Source organism: Populus nigra, chromosome 15 (assembly GCF_951802175.1).
Source record: "Populus nigra chromosome 15, ddPopNigr1.1, whole genome shotgun sequence".
Taxonomy (NCBI): Eukaryota; Viridiplantae; Streptophyta; class Magnoliopsida; order Malpighiales; family Salicaceae; genus Populus; species Populus nigra.
The window spans coordinates 15025879-15040612 of NC_084866.1; the positions used below are offsets into that span (position 1 = coordinate 15025879).

Here is a 14734-nt window from a genome sequence, read left to right on the forward strand (position 1 = left end):
TATTTATTTAGTTATAGATAATTCATCTGCTAATGTGAATTCTCAAGCGTCTGCCACTGAGTAAATCAACTTGCTGAAGTGGATGAGCATTTCAGGATTGGACATTGAAGCAGAGGATGCTGATGTTAAGCAGACTACGATTCAATAGAGATATGCCTCTATCCTTGTCTGTATATGTTAAATCAATCTATGACAAGAAGCTAGTTAAGCACATGCAGCTATTACCTTTTTTGCGTTATCTTAAAATAATCAATTTAATGTTTGATTGTGCAACCAAGTTTATTGAGACAAGTCTTCTAGATCAAATATGCTCTTTGAAACTAAGGCTTTGATGATTTACTGCTTCGTTTCTCTGATAAAGAAGAAGAAGAAGATTTACTGCTTCAATTCCTTAAAAAGTTACTATTAGATTATTTTCAGGGAAAATCCATCCAGACATCTTGAACTTGAGGGCTCTGTTAAATTTCGTTACCATTTCTTTTTACAGCTCGACCGGCTTACTTCCAAATTGTGCCAATCTTGTGCACAATATGCAAGTGTATTATCGCACAGATGGAACCATGTACATGCCAACATGTCCGTCCAGGCTAAATTTTGATGGCCATTGGACTGACTGCAGGGACAAATATAAGTGAAGGCAGTCGATAAGTTGGCTGCCGTTTTATCAACGTTCACGACGTTTTTCCTTCTTTCAGAGTCTCTTCCCGTCCTGGGTCTGTCTGACTTCACTGCAGATATTGAACCGTTTCTCAGCTTCAAAAGAGTAAATAAAATTAAGAAAGAAAACCGCAGCTCTTAAATATTCATCATCCCCGGTCCTGTTCGATAGCATATTGATATTTTGCAAAGCAGAGAATTTAAACATTTCAATTCAAACATATTCCGGGGTTTAAATGGCCAAGAAAAAATCTTCCATGATTTGAGATTCAGTTTAGAGCAGGGGTTCCATAACACTCTCCATTCCTAGACCTGGAATTGGTGGAGGTGGAACCATAGTTGGACTTTCTATTCCAAAACAATCAGACAGAAAATCCAAGCACAGCTCAAGCATTTCCCTTTTGCAATGTTTGATGATGGGGGGATGGATTTACTACCGAAAAGAAGCAACTTGTATTGAATCAGATACATGATGTACACTGTCACTCAACTCCTGTCCCTTGGTTTCAAACGGGAAGAGCAGACAGCTGAATGCAGAAATAGCCATCACAACCTCAAATAGAATGATAGCTTCTGTAAGATAGCAACCAGTCACCAGTCCAACCGCCACCAGAGGGCATATCATGCCACCAATCCTCCCCACTGAACTTGCCACTCCAGCACCAGTTGCCCTCACTGCTGTTGGATATAACTGGAGAGGGAGAGGAAATTAATTCAAACAATCAACAAACCAGATTTAAAAGAAAAAGAAGTATGCACAGCTTTTTTGCAGTTTCAATTCTGTATGGCAAGGCGGAAAGAAATTATATAAAGCATAGAGGGGACGAGAAAAAACTCTAGAGAAGCTGCACAGAACCTGAAACTTCTAACAAATCAATTATCACGCTTCCTGTCTTAGACTCTAAAAAGATACCATTCGACGTTGATAGAAACAGGGAAGGTGAAAAACTATATATTATTCTAGGGATTTACCTCCGGGGCATATAATGTAGCAATTGTGAAAGATCCCACGACACACATGCGAGCTCCAAATAACATTGCTGTTGTCAGATTTGCAGACACATTGAAAAGCAGTGGAAAAAGAAAAATGCAACCCAATACAAGCATAAGGGCCATGGAAAGCTTGCGGCCAAGTCTATCCACGATAATTGCAGATAAAAGCAGCCCAGGAAGCTCTACAATATAGATTTTTAAGGAAATAAGTACAGTGCATGAAAAAAATTGAAGATTAAATGTCAATTTCTCTTGTAACACAATTCAGAATGAAGTACTGAAAGAGGAGACTAGGCATGCAATACCTGCCAAACTAGTAACAAACACATTTATGTAGAGGCTGTCATTCTGGAGATTTTCTGAGCTCAAGATAGTCGAGCCACATTTGCCTTGCTGACTACTTAGCTCTGAGGTCAGCAGTATGATACCATAATACGAAAACACATTTCCAAATAGTAAGACCCATAGGAGCAGTGTTGTTTGAATTAATGTCGATGAAAAAAGCATGAAAAATGATGAAAAGACAGATTTAAAATCTACAATCACTTTTCTGGTTGAAGATAGTAGAGGAGTATATTTTGATGGGGCAGATTTTTCTTCCTGTCCGACTGTACAATCAGGAACAAGCATCCCAGGAGGAAGTTCAGATTGGTTCAGAAGAGCTATCTTCTGCAGAATTTTATGTGCATCATTTATTCTTCCTTTCATGCATAGATACCTTGGAGATTCTGGTACAATACCATAAAAGAGAAGAAGAGCAATTGATGGTAGAGAAGAGAATGCAAGTAGCCACCTCCAACTCAATCTTTGCATGACAAGCTGCCAAAAGAGAAGAATTTCCACCTAAGAAAGATGTATGCTAGAGAATGAATGTTAGGTTCTGAACTTCTCTGCTATAAATTCTGATCTAGTTTAGGTTTCCTATTTATCTCCCACAGTTAGGATAACCATCGAAAAGCGAGGAAATTGACAAAACACACCCATGCAAGTGAAGCCTCAAAAATTGCACCCAATGTCCAGAAAGTTGAGAAGACAACCATCCATTTCCCTCTGTGTGGAGCAGGAACAAACTCTAGAAACCAGGAGCAGAGTACAGTTGAACCACCCAGGCCTAAGCCAACCAAACAACGAATTATCACCAAAGATTCATAATTTGGGGAGAAAGCACTCAGTAGTCCAGCTCCACTAGTCAGCACAGCAATTCCTAGGAAACCCTTCCTGGAAGAGCAAGTGGAAGCAGAGAAGTCATTAACAATATGCACGTCGATACAGTAGGATTTTCTGCTTTATATGTGATAGAAGCAGAGAAGTCATTAACAAATAGCAAGGAGACAAAGAGATAAGAGAGGGAGAAATGAATGGCTTGCCTCCTTCCACAGTTATCTGAAACAAGGCCCCAAGAATAAGCTCCAACAAGCATGCCAGCAAATACAACTGTTGATAACAGACTCTCTTGGCCTGAGGAGAGTCCCCACTGGGACTTAACAGTTGGACCAACAAAAGAGAGAAGCATAAGCTCCATTGCTTCTGCAAACCAACCAAGACCAGCATAAGCAAGCACCAGACCTTGGAATTTCCCGAACCCCAAACAGGCAAGTGCCTCATCCAAAGTGTAAGCAGGGGCTTCATCATCCATCTATGTATATAAATGGTGATCAAATAAATTAACAAAGAAATTAAAACCTTATTATGGATTTGATATGTGATGGTCAAAGAAACTAGTGCTTACCCCCCTGACCCCGATGGAACTCTCAGCTTCAATCACCGGCATAGCTTCAAACTAGTAATAAATCAAACATGCTATCACCATTAATCGCAAACAAAAACTGTAATAATTATAAGAAGAAATTACTAATCTTAAACACTAAAGGAAAAATGACGATACCTTTCAGAAATGGATAAACATGGAGTCTTACGATTTATTTATACTGCCCGGACAAGAATCAAACAAAACCAAACACTACTGGGTAGCAAAAGTCATGCTGCACCCACCTAATATATTGAGCATTCCTCGTGTTAGGTGAATGAAAAGTGATGAGTCCCGAATCACTCATGTGTTGGATAATTGATTGAATGTCTCACTCCAAGCAACATGGTTCATTTTTCTTTTTTTTTAGTTAAGGTGTTTTCATAGTCAAGGTGTTCAATGAAAATCTCACGCTGTTAATTGGTAGCAGGTGAAGCTTGGAAAATTAAGTGGTTAATAGCTTATAAAAAATTTTATTTGATGGATGAGAGGATTTTTTAATTAAAAAAATTATTAATTTTATAGAGAGAAAAAATGTAATAATATAAATTTTAAAAATATAAATTTTAAAAATATATATGCTGAAAATATTAAGAATGAAGAGATTGTAAATATTTGACTTAAAGGATTCACGCTGTATTTATAGTTCACGAATCTTTTTTTTTGTGGAAAATAAGGGTTGAAATGTAATGTTATCCTTATGATATTTTGAATTGTATTATACTCAAAATAATATGTATTCAATCAATATAAAATACCTAAGAACCCGCGTGGGTTCCTAAAAAAATCTTTGACGAGTGTTGGGCTCGAGCCTATTAAAGATAAAAAATGAGTGCAGACGCATTGCTTAGACCCATGTATGTTGGATTCAGGGTGCGCTCCCGAGCCTGAGCGTGTTGAGCTTGGGTGTGGAACCCTGAGCCCATAGAGGTGCTGGTGTGATGTTTTGAAAAAATAAATAGGAAAATGCAACAATGCCTTAGAGGTTTAGAAGTAGATGGGAGTGTTTGGGTGAGAGGTGTGGTAGCTTTTTTTTTTTTTAAGGTACTACCCTCTTAAAGCACACACCACATTTTCTAAAAGCAAAAAATACATGCTTTTTAGTAAGAAGTGTGGTAGCTTTTTGAAAAAAACAACCATACCTCCCACCCAAACACCCTCATAAATGAATAAGAAATATTGTAGTAATTGAATAAAGCTTCATAAATATAAATAGAAAAAAAAAGCGAGGAAAATCTCTTTTGAGAGAGAGGGAGAGAACTGCAGGAAATAAGAAAGGGGGAAAGAAGAAGAAGAGAAAAGAGAGAAATAAAAAGGAGAAGAGAGTTAGAAAAAATAACTTTAAAAGGTAAGATTTGTGCTTTGATGTGTATAATTGTGTTATTTAGCTTTGATTTTTGATCTTGTTGAAGATTAGAGAGTTGGGCTCAAGCTACCACGCTTGAGCCTACTCTCCTGGGCTCCTTGTTGTACATTGGGTTCAAGCCCAAGGAGTTTTTTTTTCGTGTGGAGCTTATTTTAAATGATTTTTTAGATTTATTTTATCTGGATTCATCGAAAAGTTAGATTAAATATTAAAACTTGTATATTTAAACTTGTGTCTGTTGATTTTAAAAACAATGTTTTAACATAAAAAATTCTACATATATAAAATTTTGACAAGGTTCATAAGAAAAAAGCAACTACCTGTCTTCCCAAAAACTCCTTTTGCTTCTTCTTTTTGTCAAAACCTTGTGCTCCTTACCAGGAGTAGCATGTAGTTTTTTTTATACCAAAAATAAAAGATTAAGTAACAATATTTCAATTTATTAGAAGACATATAGTAAATGGATTGTTGTTTCTATATATATATATATATATATATATATATATATATATATATATCTTCAAGTCTATATTCTATCAACAGCTAGTATAAATTGTTTTTTTATATGTTGATTTATACATATTTTATGTTTAGGTATAGTAGAAAATAGATAGATCATCTGACTATTAGAGGAACAATACCTCATCTGCAGAAGAACACTCTCAACAGGTACAGTAACAATAATGTGAGAAGAAGAAATGGTAGTGTTGGGTCCCCACTCCGATATTCTTTTCATTGGAAAAGACAGAATATAAACATGGACATAAAGCTGATGCTGCTGGGCCAAACAAGAAAATTACCAGGTTTTGGCGGGGCCAGCTTTTCAAGCTCTAAAGGTCGTGAAGGAATACTGGTCGTGTCATTGGCAGAAACCCGATCCACTGATTGATAGCATGGTGAGATTGCCATGAGAAGACTTCTCTCATTTCCTGATGGGGTTAGTTATCCGCTCCCAGAAAAAAACAGTTTGGGTGTGTGAAGCAGATATGTAAATCAGCATTCTGCTTAGTCGGGATCAAATGATGAGATTGACATGAGAATTTTATTTTTTTGAATGATTTTAATGTGGTGAGGTTAGAAATATATATATATATATATATATATATATATATATATATATTTTAAATATTATTTTAATATATTTTCAAGTAAAAAAAAACATTTTAAAAAATAACAATTATTAAAATTCATTAATATTAACTTGCGGGGCACTAATATAATATTTTACAAGGTAGAGAAGATTTCGAGCAAAAGATAAAAAGAGTGGTGGAGAAGCAATCGGAGATAAACGAGATTTACAATGGGGAACCATTACTCCCACATAATGCAGAGCAGCTTAGCGGATGATTTGCATTGGTGTTTTGAAAGTCTAACAGAAAACATTTCCTTTATACAATGCTTGACTGGGTTTGAGATTTAATGCCCAGCAGCAGCAACTTGTTTTGAATCAGATACATCTACGCTGTCACTCAATTCATGACCCTTGGTTTTGACTGGGATGAGCAGGACACAGAGTGCTGAAATAGCCATCACAATGTCTAGCAGGATGATAGCTTCTGTATGATGGCCACCGGTCACTAGTGTCCAACCGCTACAAGGGGGGTTATCATGCCACCAACCCTCCCTACAGCACTTGCAACCCCAACACCAGTTGCCCTCACGGCCGTTGGATATAACTGAAGGAACAGCATATTCAAGACTATCAATTATTCAGAACCATGCAACACTAACCGCTAGTAGGTGTGAAACTTGAAAAGAACTGGCAAGTACGACCATTCACCTTTCGGATACAACAAAATGCATGAATTCCAGGGCTTACCTCCTGAGCATATATTGTAGCAAGCGTGGAGAGTACTCTGCTACTCATGCGAGCTCCGAACATCAATGTTGTTGTTAAAGTTGCAGATTGATGGTAAAACAGAGGGGAGAGGAAAATACAACCTGAGGCAAACATGAATGATATCGAGAGCCTGCGTCCAATTGTATCCACAATAATTGCTGATAGAATAAGCCCAGGAATCTCTACAACATAGAGTTTCAGGAAAACATACTACCTGGTCATTGCTTCGGATGATACATGTATGCATATATATAGAAAGAACAAGAAAAAGAAAGTAAACATTTCATGCCATGGAGGATTCCTCAAACCTCAACCTTAAGTGTAGGTGGAGGAGACGGTGCATGCAATACCTGCCAAACTAGTATAAATACATCTACGTAGAGGCTGTCATCCTGAAGATTTTCTGATCGCAAGACAGTGCTTGAGCCACTTTTGCTTTGCTCCCTACTTAGCTCTGAAGCCAGCAACACATACCATAATATGAGAATATATTTCCAAAGTATAACACCCATACAAAAAGCGTCGTTCGAATTAGTTTTGATGAGAAAAGCATAACAAACGATGAGAAGCCTGATCCAAAATCCAAATTTATTTTTCTAGTTGACGAGAGTAGAGGGGTATATTCTGACGCAGAAGATTCTTCATCCAGTCCAATTGTACTATCAGAAACAAGCATTCCAGGAGGGAGTTTTGATTGGTTCAGCCGAGCTATTTTCTCAAGAATATTATGTGCCTCCATTATTCTACCTTTCATGCATAGGTACGTTGGAGACTCTGGTACTAGAGAATAGAGGAGAAGCATAGCAATTGATGGTAAAGAAGAGAGTGCGAGTAGCCATCTCCAACCCAATCTTGGCATGACAATCTGCAACAATTACAAATATACAATTATTTTAAGAGAGTAAGTTCCGAAATATGTATTTGACGCATAAATGAATTCAAGCTCTGTACATCTCCACTCTTATGTGCAATTTTAGTATAAACTTAGCCACCTAATATACCAAAAGATCAGTGAATGGCTATGAAAAATGGCATGTGACACATACCACCATGAGATTCAAAGAGAATAAAACCAAGGGTACTCCCACAATTTCTCTTGTTCAGAAAGGTAGGTTCTGTTTCTGTATAAATAGAGAGAAAGAGTCCGCTTGCAAGGGACTAATGCAGCTGTTGAGGATTTGGGTAATATTTTTGAGAAAAAAGCCAACATTCAGCACATCTTGCTCAAAAGTAAAGAAAAAAGCCAACACCGCTTGATCATTAAGAATATAATACCATATAAAAAAAATCTCAACTCGGTCAAGTTCTAACAAAAGCCAGTGCCATTTCTTTCAATCTCCCATTTCAAAAAGGGAAAGGGAAAACTTTAAAGGAATAAAATCATCAAGCAACAGTGGTTTGGATAATAACGGTAGCAGTGAGGAATTAATAATACACAGTACCCATGCTAGTGCTGCCTCAAAAATTGTTCCAACTGTCCAGAACGTTGATAGGAGAACCATCCTTTTGCCTCTATTAGAAACGGGAGCAAACTCTAGAAACCAGGGGCAGAAAACAGTCGTCCCGCCAACGCCAATGCCAACGCCAACAAAGCAACGAAGAATCAACAGGGATACGTAATTTGGGGAGAAATTACTGAATAATCCAGCTCCGCCAGTAAGAATAGTTGATCCTAGCAAACCCTTCCAGGAAAAGCTAAATGCGGTCAGAAATATGTATAAGATCAAGAAAACAAATAAGAGGAAGCTTGTATCAGCAAGAAAAAAATAGCAGAAATATCAGAACTAACAGGAAAATGTTATTGACAGTAAGTTATAACTAATAATAAGAAAGGATATTCACAGAATACAGATCAGGTTTACATAATTGGAAACCATTTGCTCTTCATAACCATTATTACCAAGGTAAAGCAAATAATAATGGAAGGAAATAAGTGGAAAATGACTTGCCTCCTTCCATAGTAATCCGAAACAAGGCCCCAAGAAAATGCTCCAACAAGCATGGCAGCAAAAACAACGGTTGATAGCAGACTCTCTTGGCCTGGGGAGAGATCCCACTGGGACTTAACCACTGGTCCCACAAAGGATAGAATCATAAGTTCCATTGCTTCTGCAATCCAACCAAGACCAGAGTAAGCAAGCACCAGTACTTGGAATTTCCCAAACCCACAGAAGTAAGAGCCTCATCTAGACTGTACACAGGGCTTTCACCATCCACCTGTATTATAAATACAGGAAGGACCAAAGATGAAAGAAGTAAATTAAAAAAATGATCATATTCCAGTAAAGACATCAATTTTCGATCATCAAAGAAGCTTGTGCTTACCCTGATAGAGCTCTCTGCGGATTCATTCATGGGCATAACTACAAATCAATAAACCACTATCTGATAACACACAAAAGTTGTGGTTTCAATAAGAGAAAATTAATAAGCACCATTAATCTACTGGAAATAAGATACCATTTAAGAGGGGTTATAATTGATGGTGAATGCTTTTACTTACTAGCAGGACAAACACACACCACCGAAACACAATATTTACTTGATAGCCAATGATAACAAGTCCGATGAGAAAAAATGCTAGTGGGGCCAGAAATATAACCACGTAGACAAAGGGGTATTATAAAATGATATCTGCCTCATATCCTTTTCATTTGAAAAGATAATAAAATAATATATTAGAATTTGATTGTATAAAAAGTAAACACAGGATCCATGGAGGATTGCATTTGCAATATTCACAATGTGGGCTATAATTCTGTGATGTTATGAGAAAAATAAATGGGAAAAAGGCAATAATACCCTTGAAGTCGGTTTAAATGAATTAGAAGTACTGTGGTAATTGAATAAATCTTGATAAATATAAATAGAATAAAAAAACAAAGAGAAAAATCTGGTTTGAGATAAGAAAGGGGGAAAGAAGAAGAAGAGAAAAGAGGGATAGATAAAGGAAGGAGAAGAGAGTTTGAGAAAATGAGCTTAAAAGGTAAGATTTATGCTTTGATGGGTATAATTGTGTTATTTAGCTTTGATTTTTGGTTTTCATGAAGATTATGGTTTTGAAGATTTTATCTTAGGTTTGATTGATGAATTGATTAGAATATTATGAATTAATTGTTATGAGTAATAGTTTATTTAGTTGATTTTGAAAGATTTTGGGTAAGGATGATGATTTTGAGTTATGGTTTGTTTAAATGATGAAATTGAGTTAGATATTTTGGTAAATCAGTAGGTGATTTGTGGAAAAATTTGGGTTTGAGGTTGAAGATGATGAAATTTCAGTTTGGTCCCTCAATTTATAAAAATTACAGTTCAGTCCCTTAACTTTGAAAACATTATACATTGGTACCCGAGGGATAATTCAAGATTCTGGACAGAATTGAGGATGAATTATGGGAAAAATTTCAGTATAGCTATGAATTTATGACATTTTCAGTTTGGTCTTCCAATTTAATAAAATACAATTTGACCCCTAAAAATCTGATAAAATTTCAAGTTGGTCCTTAGCTATAATCTTAGTTTTTTAGATTGGTTTGATGAGTAATTGAGGGTTATTTGGTGAACTATTATCATGTTTTATGATTTGTTTTTCTTTGAATTAAATTTCAAGAAAACCATTTAGTTTTTCTAAAAAGTGACTAGTTTGGTTCATTAACATATAAGGTTATAAGTTAGACCTTTAATTTTTAGTATGTTTTTTTTTGTATTCAGATAATCTTAATATTTTACTCGCGGGATATTAATAAGATTTCTTTTAGTATCTGCTTTCGAATTCTATTTGTTTTTTTAGTCAGGTGAGTGGATAATTTTTCATATACATGAGAAATAGTATAAATATTTAAATTATTAATATGAATTGGATCCTGCTTCCTGATAATATATATGTTGATTTTTTTTTTTTTTACGATAAAGCATGATCAATTGTTGAATCTGAATTCTTGATATGAGCAAATATATATTTTTGAATTGACTTCTGAATTGATAGTTTCTCATTAGATTGGTGTTATAAGTTGAGCCTTGAGATATACACTTATTTGTTTGATTATGATATGAACCTATGGTATGCCAATTAGAATACTTATGCTAATAGGATAATATTAGTCTTTATGCACATCATATCTGAACCCTAGTTTGTTGAGGGAGTCATCAAACTGTGTGGACTGATCATCCAACAATATAGAGCCTCATGCTCATTGCATTTTGATTTTCATCTTATAATATTCTTATTATGATCTATTTGAGAAACTTTTTTATAGGGGTGATCATTTTCGGTTTGGTTCGGTTTTTATCAAAAAAAGTAACTATACCGGTTTTTTTTTCTAAAAAAAGAAAACTGAACTAGAACCGGTTCAAACCGACTAGTTTTGGTTTGGTTCAGTTATTTTAGAAAAAAATCCGGTTCAAACCGGTTTAGTTCGTTTTTTTTCCGATTTTGCTTGGTTTTTTTTGTTTGGGTTCGGTTTGGTTCGGTTTCAAGCTTATAAAACTGAAACCAAACTGGTCGGTTTTTTCAAAATTATAATCGATTTAATCGTTTTTTTTCACAGTTCGGTTTTTTTGGTTTTTCGGTTTTTTTGCTTACCCCTACTTTCTTATAAGAACCTAAAACGATAATTGTGTGTGTGTGTGTGTGTGTGTGTATTCCTCATTGTTGTATTACCTTGTATATGTATATTGAACGTTATCTATTCATTGAGTTATTGAACTTATGTTTTTTTTTTTAACTTATGGTTAGCAGATCACTTTTGTTGGACCTTCAAAACTTATTTTTTTTATTGTAATTGATATTTTTTCTTTATGTCTAGTTAGTGCTCCACAATTACATAAGTTTATATTTAACTCTTGTATTAAGACAATCAAATTATATTATGAAGTTAATTTTGTTATCAATATTGCGTTAAACTTCGATTAAGTTATTTAAAGTATAAATTTATATGTAAGTTTGAGTTGATATAGGTGCTTATCTGATGTCAACGATCATGATACATTTACATTGGCAGAGCATCACTGCCTCTTAATGGAGAACAACTTGGCGGATGATTTCACTTTTTATTTTGAAAAATCTAGAAGAAAACATCTTCTTTATACAATGCTTGTTTCTAATCGAATACGTCCACACTGTCACTCAATGGGAAGAGCAGGACACGGACTGCTGAAATACAAGATTAATAGCTTCCGTAATATGGGAACTAGCAACTAGTTCAACTGCCACGAGAGGGGACACCATGCCACCGGTCCTCCCTACAGCATCTGCAACTCCGGCGCCCAGTTGCCCTCACAGCTGTTGGATATAACTACAGCAAAGGAAACGGTGGAGAAGAAGCTATTCGAGACTGTTGAATTCGAAAATTTCTTCTATGGCAACAAAAGTGGTTAATTTCACATGATAAGTTCATCATAACGGGAGTCGGTCACTCCCAGAAGACCCCTCTCTGTAACTGAATGAGAAGACATTGAACATGCTTGCAAACAATGGGCAGTATAATGTATAAAGATACTTCACAACAAAGCAAAGAAGACAGCATATCATACTCTTGATCATATTTCTAGTACCCATGCTTTCTCATATTCGCCACTTGCTGATTGATCAACTACGACAACAGAAAGAGCAAGGGAAAAGAGAAAAGAAGCCAAGTTTCTTTGCAGTTTCATACATAGGCATTATCATCTTTCCTCTCTACAAAAAATACTTTCTAAAGTTAATTTAAGGATTTGTAAACTGAATATAAAATATTTAATAATAAAATTTTGAATTAAAGTTTTGTATGATTTTTTATTCTCAAAATATTTTTTATGTTTGTCGTTTTTTTGTATTATTTCTATGTGTTAATTTTTTTTGGATTAATGTAAGTGTCCGGGTAAGCTTACACGCATCTCGACTAATTTCACAAGCTCTGAAGTTAACAACCATGTAAGTCTCCAGTGACCCTGAGGTTTGTGGGATTCGAACTAATGAACTCTAGGGAGCAAACCCAGGACATGACCAGTTGAACTACACCACTCAATATTTATTTCTATGTGTTATTGTTTTTATGCATGCTTGCTATATTTTTAAGCACTAGTACGTCACGAATATTTTATGATACCAAGTGAGTGTGGTAAATATTATTTTTTAAAGTGTTTTTTGTTTAAAAATATATTAAAATAATATTTTTTTAAGTTATTTTTGATATCAACACAGTAAAACGATAAAAAAACACCTAAAAATATTAATTTGAAACTAAAATAAAAAATTCAAATTTTTTTAAGAATATAGTTGGACCGCAGTTCCAAATAAAATTATATACACCAAGAAACCTAAGCACCTTTTAAGTTAAATAGTATTACTTAAAAAAAAACACTAAAAAGTATGGTTATATTATTGTAGCCATGTTCACGTGACACTATTTATTGTAATTTTTTTTTCAATTTAACACTTTAACAACCCAATTTTTTTTTATTTTATTTTTTAATATTAGTTTGTTTTGGAAATTATGCTTTGTATTTTTTCTGTTAGGTTATATATCATTCTCATAAATTTAGTTTTTTCTCTTGATTTTAACATTTAATATTAAATCTGTTGAAAGTGTAGCTTCATTTTTTTTCAAATTGATTTGTTTTTCTAATTGAAAATATTTATCTTGATCTCATGATTCACGTCGTAAGTATAACAAGTTGACTCGAGTTTTTTTTGCTAATTTTTCTAATAATTAGTTTTTCTAATTTCATCTTTTAACTTTGTGTTAGTTGAAAATTAGACTTTGTAATTTTTTATATTTTCTTTCTATTGGATTATCATAATCTGATGACTCGGGTCACAGGTTTGACAAGTTGACCTGAGTTAGCATTGTTTATTTTTTTGTCTTTTTTTTATTGAATATTTTTTTAATTAGTCTTTGTAATTTTTTTTATTTGTTTTCCATGGAGTTATCTCGGTTTCATGACTCAGGTCACGAGTTTAGCAAGTTGGTCTGAGTTGATTTTATTCATTTTTTGGGTCATTTTTTAATTGAATATGTTTTTTTTTAATTTTACCCTCCAACAACTTAGTCTTTTTTTTTATTTAGTTTTTTTTCAATTTCATCTTTTAATATTAGATTATTTGGGAATTGAACATTGTAATTTTTTAAAATTTTATTTTTATAGAGTTATCCCGGTCTCATTGATTTCTTTTAAAAAGGGTTTTTTATTTGCTTTTTATGAAGCTATCATTTTCTCATGATTCAGGTCGTGAGTTTAACAAATTAGTCTGCGCTGATTTTTGACTGCTTTTTTATTTTATCCTTCAACATTGAGTTGGTTAAAAATTAAGTTTTATAAAAAAAATTTATTTATTTACTATAGGGTTATTATGATATCGGGACTTAAGTTGCGAGTTTAATATGTTAACTTAGGTTGACTCAGGTAATTTATTTATTTATTTTTTTAATTTGATTTTTCAATATTGAGTTGATTAAGAATTAATATTCACAATCTATTTTAATTTATTTTCTGTGGGGTTATCTATGTCTCATAACTTAAATTGATTCAATATATGATGCAAAAAATAAATTAATATATCATATTTTAAATTTATAATTAAATTTTTTTTATTAGAAAATATGATATAATACTTGGATAAATTATTTTGTTAAAGAAATTAATTTGATTGCGGCATAACAAGGGCTAATAATATTGCGTGATTACAATTAGAGTGCAGGAGCAGAAGTAGCAGCTGGCTTACAGGTTCTGCGCAGACCAGTATAGTATATAATATGGATACAAATTTGAAAATAATAATAATAAATCATGGACTCTGCAAAGTATTATTTATTTATTTATTAATATAGATGTTCGGGTCAGCTTGCATGTACCTCGACTAATCTTACAAGCTCTAAAGTTAATAACCATATAAGTCTTTAGTGGTCTTGAGATTTGTAAGACTCGAATTAATAATCTTTAAAAAACCAAATCTAAAATCTGACTAATTGAGTTATATCTATTAAAATTTTGAGTTATATCTATTAAAATTTATAAAATCTTATTAAAAAGAGTAAAGAACACGATATGAGACATGTTATTTCTTAGAATTAATGAAGGGTGTCTGGAAGCGGTCTAATTATATATAGTTTTTTTAAATAATATTTTAAATTAATTTATTTTTAATGATTTT

At 33.8% G+C, this 14734-nt stretch overlaps 1 protein-coding gene, 1 long non-coding RNA gene and 1 pseudogene across 2 annotated transcripts; 1 reads left to right on the plus strand and 2 right to left on the minus strand.

Moving 5' to 3' along the window:
- Positions 1–773: 773 nt before the first annotated feature.
- On the minus strand, positions 774–3818 carry LOC133674408 (organic cation/carnitine transporter 7-like). The gene is made up of 7 exons (XM_062095494.1): positions 3536–3818; positions 3380–3430; positions 3018–3286; positions 2631–2868; positions 1956–2469; positions 1630–1832; positions 774–1348 (listed from the first exon to the last, which is right to left on the minus strand). The coding sequence occupies exons 2-7, from the start codon at positions 3419–3421 to the stop codon at positions 1091–1093; spliced, it is 1524 nt and encodes a 507-aa protein (XP_061951478.1). The 5' UTR covers positions 3422–3430; positions 3536–3818; the 3' UTR covers positions 774–1090.
- Positions 3819–5940: 2122 nt separating this feature from the next.
- LOC133674433 (organic cation/carnitine transporter 7-like) lies at positions 5941–9100 on the minus strand (annotated as a pseudogene).
- Positions 9101–9295: 195 nt separating this feature from the next.
- LOC133674434 (uncharacterized) lies at positions 9296–12372 on the plus strand. The gene is made up of 2 exons (XR_009835231.1): positions 9296–9589; positions 11745–12372. It is a non-coding gene; the product is annotated as an uncharacterized LOC133674434 (long non-coding RNA).
- Positions 12373–14734: the final 2362 nt, after the last annotated feature.